The sequence below is a fragment of the Trichoderma ghanense genome, assembly GCF_004382785.1.
Source record: "Trichoderma ghanense strain CCMA-1212 chromosome Unknown scaffold_20, whole genome shotgun sequence".
NCBI classification, from domain to species: domain Eukaryota; kingdom Fungi; phylum Ascomycota; class Sordariomycetes; order Hypocreales; family Hypocreaceae; genus Trichoderma; species Trichoderma ghanense.
In genome coordinates, this window is record NW_027395683.1 from 271,560 (window position 1) to 279,189 (window position 7,630).

At 55.9% G+C, this 7,630-nt stretch overlaps 3 protein-coding genes across 3 annotated transcripts; 2 read left to right on the top strand and 1 right to left on the bottom strand.

Annotated features, from left to right (window-relative positions):
- Positions 1-143: 143 nt before the first annotated feature.
- CCMA1212_009989 (putative 2-oxoglutarate-dependent dioxygenase) lies at positions 144-1,428 on the top strand (the record flags this gene model as incomplete). The annotated part of the gene is made up of 2 exons (XM_073707048.1): positions 144-343; positions 444-1,428. The coding sequence occupies 2 exons, from the start codon at positions 144-146 to the stop codon at positions 1,426-1,428; spliced, it is 1,185 nt and encodes a 394-aa protein (XP_073554497.1).
- A 307-nt stretch (positions 1,429-1,735) lies between these two features.
- Positions 1,736-2,259, bottom strand: CCMA1212_009990 (uncharacterized protein; the record flags this gene model as incomplete). Its single annotated transcript, XM_073707049.1, has 4 exons — positions 1,736-1,811; positions 1,888-1,958; positions 2,056-2,130; positions 2,251-2,259. The coding sequence occupies 4 exons, from the start codon at positions 2,257-2,259 to the stop codon at positions 1,736-1,738; spliced, it is 231 nt and encodes a 76-aa protein (XP_073554460.1).
- Positions 2,260-5,036: 2,777 nt separating this feature from the next.
- CCMA1212_009992 (uncharacterized protein) lies at positions 5,037-7,452 on the top strand (the record flags this gene model as incomplete). The annotated part of the gene is made up of 3 exons (XM_073707050.1): positions 5,037-5,327; positions 5,401-7,216; positions 7,280-7,452. The coding sequence occupies 3 exons, from the start codon at positions 5,037-5,039 to the stop codon at positions 7,450-7,452; spliced, it is 2,280 nt and encodes a 759-aa protein (XP_073554461.1).
- Between the last annotated feature and the right edge of the window lie 178 nt (positions 7,453-7,630).

Sequence of the window (7,630 nt, forward strand, 5' to 3'; positions counted from 1 at the left end):
CTGAACTTCATTCAGACCACATCTAAACCACATCCATAAAGTGAGACAACGTCCCACTTGAAGCGACGGGTATTAAAGACATCAGTCTGTGCCAGAGGTAGCCAGGCAGCCTCATTCGTCCCGCACAGTCTCGGCCTCTCGCCATGGCATTCACATCAATCCCCATCCTCGACCTGGACCTCTCCAGGGACCCAGCCACGAAGCCCGAGTTCCTCACTCAACTCCGCCATGCCCTCATGGAAGTCGGCTTCTTGTATCTCAAGAACGTGGGCATCTCACAGGAGCTATGGGACGAGGTCATTAAGCAGGGAAAAGCCTTCTTCGACATTCCCCAAGAAGAAAAGTAGGTTCTCATTTCGACATGACATGTTTCTATCCCTCACATCAATGAGATGACTTCCTCAACTGAGTGAGATGAAGCTTACTGATTTCGAACGGGTTAGACTCAAGATTGAAATGAAAAACGCCCCGTCCTTCCTCGGCTACTCCCAGCTCTCCGCCGAAATCACCGCCGGCGCCATCGACCACAGGGAGCAAATCGACCTCTCGACCGAGCACCCGCTCCCCGGCCCGGACGCCCCCCGGTACCGCAACCTCCTCGGCCCCAACCAGTGGCCGTCCGAGGAGAGCGCGCCCGGCTTCCGCCGCACGTACACCGAGTACATGCGCCAGATGGGCGCCATCACAATCTACTTCACCTCCCTCATCGCCGAGGCCATCGAGCTTCCGCGCGACGCCTTCGAAAAGTACTTTGAGGCCGACCCCCAGCACAAGCTCAAGATCGTAAAGTACCCGGACCTCGCCGAGCTGGGGCTCCCCGACGGCGCGCAGGGCCAGGGCGTCGGCCCGCACAAGGACAGCATGCTGACGAGCTACCTGCTGCAAGCGACGGACCACCGGGGGCTGCAGGTGCAAAACGTCCAGGGCCAGTGGATCGACTGCCCGCCCATCGACGGGACCCTCGTCGTGGCCATCGGGCAGGGCATGGAGGCGCTGACGCAGGGCGTGTGCGTGTCGACGACGCACCGCGTCTTGTCGCCCGCCGCGGGCACCGGCGCGCGGTTCAGCATCCCCTTCTTCCAGGGCGTCAAGCTGGACGCGACGTTTGAGGAGCTCGAGACGGTCGGCATCGGCGAGGTCCCCGCGGGCGTCAGGGAGCAGCGGCAAAAGATTGTGGAGCGCAACGGCGGCCGCATCGACGACGTCGAGTTTACGTTCCACAAGGGCTCCGTGGCCACCACGGTGGGAGAGGCAACCCTACGCAACAGGGTCAAGAGCCATCAGGATGTGGGAGAGCGCTGGTATCCGGATATCCTCAAGTCCATCCTCGAGGAGCAGGCGCAAGCCGCACAGAAGCAGCAGCAGGCTCGCAGTCTGCCCAAGTCGTCGTCGACCGACGTGGCTCCCACGGCTGTGGAGGCTCATTAATTCCTCTTGAACTTTGAACTGGATCGTCCCCGATATCCCTCGGCCTGTCGTTGAATGGTCGTGGAAAGGGGTAGAAGACGCAAGCAGTGATCGCACAGGAAACATGAAGAAAGCCATCATAACAAGAAACACCGCAGAACGTCAGCGCTGGCGCTGTGCTATGTCTTATTGTGCTTTTTGCGTGAAATCAGTGCCCATGCTATAAAATGCTCCGCTCCCAGACCAAACTCCCTTCGCCTTCGCCAGCAGCCCAACACCACCTCTTTTGTATATATATACCAAAACGGCTAGCAAGAGTCGATCATGGTCATGACGCAGCGGCAAAGGTCGGGAAGCAATCGGCCAAGCCCTTGTTGTGCTTGTTCTGGGCGTGTTCCGTGAGTCTAAACGAGGCCAGAATATGGTTAGTCCATACATGTAAGAGGGTGGAAGGAGTGTGGTGAGTGGATTGGATCGTACGCGGGAGCCTTGGTAGTCTTGAGGAATGTCGACTTGCAGATCTGGCACTGGATGTCCATGGCCTGGGCGTTCTATTTGCGGGTTGGTCAGCCTTTTAAGGTCGAGGTTGGGGCAAGACAAGTTGCAGATCGTGGGGGGGGCCATCAAGGTATATCGCGACAGACGCACCACTTTGAGCTGGGACTTGGCAGTCTTGCCGCCCTTTTCGTTGTTGCGCTCGCGCTTCTGCTGAGCTTTGGCGCCCTGGAAAGTTTGAACCATGCAAGTCAGCAGTCCGCCGCGGGATAATGTGCCCTAACATTGAACCAGGACGAGGCCCAATGGGAGCAAAGAGAGCGGGAAATATGTTTGTTCGTGTCTTACGTTGCCCATTGTGTCGGTTGTGAGATGAAGGTTGTTTGTGCTTGGAGAGTAGCGTATCGAAGCCGAGGCTTAACGATATTTGATAGCGAGAGGGAGATGGGGCGGGATTGTCAGTCGGAGGTGTGCAGCTGATCGTTGAGATTGGCTCTGGCGGTGTCTCGCGGAATTTGGAAGTTGAGGCGATATTGAACCCCCGATAAGCACGATAAGTGGAAAATTTGCAGTGGCGCGGCTCGGGTCAGGTGAAGTCCCGGAACCAGGGCCGGATCAGCGGGCAATCAGTGGGCGGCTCCAGGGGGTGGATGCGCTGAGCAGCTGTTGTTAGTGGCCATCATGTTGATTCGCTTTATACCTAGTAGGTGTCGAGTTGGTTGTTGAATTCCGTCAATTCATCATCTATGTCTATAAAATGTTGTCTAAAAGACAGATGATGAAAGTTGGAGAGCAGAGTGCAAGGGTAAAGGACGATTGAAAGGGGAAATGCGTTGGAGTATACATGTTGAGGCAGCCCAGCAATGGACGAGTACATGCATCGTGGAGTGCAAAGTGCCTTGTATCTCCCATCGCTTGAGAAGAACATGAAGGCATCTTGTCTCTACCAAATCACCGGGCATATGGTTATGTGTGTACTGATAACATCTAAAGAGGTCTACTTCTTCGGGATTGAAAGAAGTTCAGCATCTCCTAGCCATCCAGCTGTTTGCTGCTTATGTCAACTGCTTATGAGAGCAGACGATTTGACATATGGGCGTACTTCAACCTGTAAGCCATCCCTGCACACACCAGGCCTCATCGCCCATCGAATCAAGCTGCCCTTTTTCTCTCCTTCATCACATGATCCAACCTTGTCTGCAAAGAAAAGGCCAAGAGGCATTCACCTGCCCAATTGAGCAAACGGCCGGCTATAGCGTACCAGCACCATTGGAGATGAGATGCTGCATGAGTGCTCATGTACAAGTGAAGGAGCAATTTGTCTGAGCTAGAATAGAATGCTATATTTACTATATACACGCATGCACACGAGGTGAAGCAGAGTCGAATGACTACTTCAGGCCCATGACACAGGACAATCCGAGCTTGCTCTCAGCCTAGAATCCCGTCTCTATCGCATTCTGTGCCTGTTGAACCGTCACTATCATCATCACTTTGTCTACCAGGAACGCAAAGCGGCACCGGGAAGAATCAAGCCCACAAATCGTGTTCTATGCAGAAATCCCATATCAGTAACCAGCGTAATTGGTTTAGTGGTAAAATTCTCCGTTGCCATCCGCAACGTCGGGGAGCCCTGGGTTCGATTCCCAGATTACGCATTCGTTTTCTTTTTGTTTCTGTTCAGAAATCATCCTTTCCTTTTTTTTTTTTTTTTTTTTTTTTTTTTCCTTTCTCAGTTTTACGCTTGTGATGAAATTCTCAATATGGCACAAGGTTTGTTCCTCGCCCATCCGCAGCCCAGTCTGGGATAGGAAGCTGGGCTGAAAAGGACCGGCCTCTCCGCAGGCTAGACAGAGTCGGCGTTTGCTTGGCAGAGCTCGGTTCTCTTCCACTCTTCATTGGACAACCTCACGATGGCTTGGATACTTCTGTAGACTCGGTACTTTAATTAAGAAAGCGACTTGACTTGGATATCCCAGTCGGTCTGCTGCCAAGGGTTACATTCGTGCAACTCTATCTTCATTCTTACTTTTAGTCAACTCATCTCGGCAGGTTCCATTCCCACCAATGGCCAGTGTCGACATACATAGGCTTTTCAATGCTCAATGGCGCGTTCACACGCTGCTCGTGTTTTTTTCATGACGACTCAGACTCGTACTTTGGTGATACGGCATGGGGTACTATCTGTCGCGCTTGGTGGCCGAGGTGCATGCGTTGCCTTTGGACCCGTACAGATGCTCTCTTACAGACTCCTGGCCAATCTTTTTGGATCTCCGTTTCCTCCATCATGTCAGATAAAGCTTCGTCGATCAAAGAAGAAGACGAGGTGACGAAAGAATGGACATTGTATCACACCTGGGGTCATGGCCCCCTCCCAGATCCAATGCTGGCAAGTTACAGCCGGAGGTTGATTCACGAGTCCTGGCAACTTCACGTCTGACATGGATATTCCCCGCCCCGCAGTCATGACCATGATTTACAAAGAAAATAAGCATATCTGCATCCTTGCTTTGCTCCAGTCACCAGATGCGTATGATATATCACCCTTCAGACAGGTGGTTTCGTCCCTGCAACCCATGGCAGCCACAGACCCGTTGCCGATCCAGGTGTTTCCTTACCAGCTGCCCGTCTTGAAACCCTTGCCAACCCTCGTCAAATCAGACACGACAACGTAACTCATGCAAGGCTCCTCTACATGACCTGAGAACCCAAATCTCAGCTCTAGACTCGCCTCTCCTGGACATCGACTTGACCGGGCATGATCTCATGCCCCTCAAGACCCCAGTCGAGTTGAGCGCAGCACCCCCGCATGGCTTCATGGCCCTGGACCCCGGGCGAGTTGCATGTCTTTGTCAAAGATTCCAACGTCCACCTTCAGAAGAACCTATACCACCCGTCTTGCTGCCTTTTTTTTCGACAGCCAAGCTTACACGTGCACTAGACCCGGCCCGAATGGCAGAGATGCCAAGGTGTGGGCTGATGCTTGACGAGGCCATGATGGACCCTGGAAGACGCATACATGTAAACGGAGGTGAGGTCGGACTCGAACGGGACACGGATCCCAATCAGCTATAAAGAGCTGAATGCCATGCTGCTGCTTCGACGGCCGTCCCACTTCGTCGGCCATCGGCAACATGTTGAAGCTCACGGCCATCGTCGCGCTCCTCCTGGGCGCGGCATCTGCCACGCCCACGCCCAGCCCTCCCGCCAACGACGAGGGCATCGCCAAGCGTGCCACCAGCTTCTGGTACCCCAACATGGACCACGTGAACGCTCCTCGCGGCTTTGCCCCTGACCTCGACGGCAACTTCAACTATCAGGTCTACCAGACCGTCAACCCAGGAGACGGAGCTGCTCTGCAGCGGGCCATTACCAGCGACGGCAGCGGCTCGCGCCACCCCCAGTGGTTTGCTTCACAGCCAAGAGTATGAGCAACATGCCTACACGCGTAATAACAAGTAGATTTATGCAATAGGACGGCTAACATTCAGCCTTCAGGTTGTGTACATTCCCCCCGGAACATACACTCTCACTCAGACGCTGAGATTCAACACCGACACCGTGCTGATGGGCGATGCCACCAACCCCCCCATCATCAAGGCCGCCGCCGGCTTCTCAGGCGACCAGACCCTCATCAGCGGCCAGGACCCGACCACCAACGAAAAGGGAGAGCTGTCCTTCGCCGTGTCCCTCAAGAACGTCATCCTCGACACGACGGCGATCCCCGGCGGCAGCCAGTTCACGGCCCTCTGGTGGGGAGTCGCCCAGGCTGCTCAGCTGCAGAACGTCAAGATCACCATGGCTTCCTCGCAGAACGGCAACGGCCACACGGGCATCCGGATGGGACGCGGCTCGACGCTCGGCCTTGCAGACGTCCGCGTGGAGCGTGGCCAGAACGGCATCTGGGTGGATGGCCACCAGCAGGCTGCGTTTCACAACATCTACTTCTACCAGAATACCGTTGGTATGCTCATCAGCGGCGGCAACACCTTTAGCATCTTCTCGTCCACGTTTGATACCTGCGGGACGGGCATTTCCAACACGGGCGGTGCTCCTTGGATCGCCCTGGTGGACGCCAAATCGATCAATTCCGGCGTTACTTTTGCCACGACGGGATTCCCGTCCTTTTTGATTGAGAACCTGACCAAGGACACGACTTCGCCTGTCGTTGTTGCTCGTGGATCAACTCTAGTCGGAGCTTCCACTCACATCGACACCTATTCCTATGGAAATACGGTAGGGAGAAACCCCATCTACGGCGAGGTGAGATCTCAAAACACGAGACCTGGTGCTCTGGCCCCTGGTGGAAGATACCCCTACGTCCCGCCGCCGACATACTCCGACGTTCCCGTCTCTGGCTTCCTCAACGTCAAGGACCCTGCGCAGAACGGAAACAGAGTCGTCAAGGGCGACAACACCATCGACGAGGCAGCCACGCTGAATGCGATCCTGGCCCTCGCCGCCAGCCAGAACAAGATTGCCTACTTCCCCTTTGGAAAGTATCGGGTCGACAGCACGCTCTTCATTCCGCCGGGATCCCGCGTCGTGGGCGAGGCATGGTCCACCATCACCGGCAACGGCCAGTTCTTCAAGAACGAGAACAGCCCGCAGCCCGTCGTCGCCGTCGGTCGACCCGGCGATGTCGGCGTCGCGCAGATCCAGGACATGCGCTTCACCGTCTCCGACGTCCTCCCCGGCGCCGTCGTCGTCCAGTTCAACATGGCCGGCCGCAACCCGGGCGACGTTGCGCTCTGGAACTCGCTCGTCACCGTCGGAGGCACGCGCGGTGCCTCAGCCCTGACTAACGCCTGCACGAACCCCGGCAGCGAGTGCAAGGGCGCCTTCCTGGGCATCCACATCACCAAGGCCTCGTCAGCCTACGTCCAGAACGTCTGGAACTGGGTCGCGGACCACGTCGCCGAGAGCTTCGGCGGCGGCTCCTCCATCGCGGGCAAGGGCGGCGTGCTGGTCGAGAGCTCCAAGGCGACGTGGCTGTACGCGCTGGGCAGCGAGCACTGGTGGCTGTACCAGCTCAACCTGCGCAGCGCCAGCAACGTCGTCGTCTCCATGCTCCAGTCCGAGACCAACTACGAGCAGGGCGCCAACGCGCAGCAGGTCGTCCCCGCCCCCTGGGTCGCCAGCGTGGACGCCTGGGGCGATCCCAGCTTTTCGTGGTGCGCCGGCGGCGACAAGCGCTGCAGGATGGGATTCGGAAACTACATCAATGGGGGATCCAACATCTACACGTATGCCTCTGCTTCGTGGGCCTTCTTCAGCGGGCCCGGGCAGGGCTGTTCGCAGTTTCAGTGCCAGCGTACGTTGTCCTTGCCGCAAGAACGCCTCTCCCTTTCACATTTACTGACAAATGGGCAAATAGAAACCATGCACTGGATTGCCAGCACGCCTAGCAACCTTCAGGCCTTTGGCATCTGCTCCAAGGATTCCGTCAACACGTTGCGTCTCGGGGACGGCACGTTTATCAACACGGCCAACGGCTTCACTGGCTCGTGGCCGGGCGGCGGTGGTGATGTCGGTCGTTATACCGTCTAGATTACTATTTATATAGTGTCACGTGGGCGGACTACTAGGTCAGGGCCCACAGCCTATAACATTAAAGACTGTGGGCTTAAGGCCTGTTTATAGCCTCTCTTTTCCTCTTTCTAGCTAGCTCTTCTAGATAGCCTTAATAGATCTATTTAATCTCCTAAAAGCTGTCTCCTTTTTATAA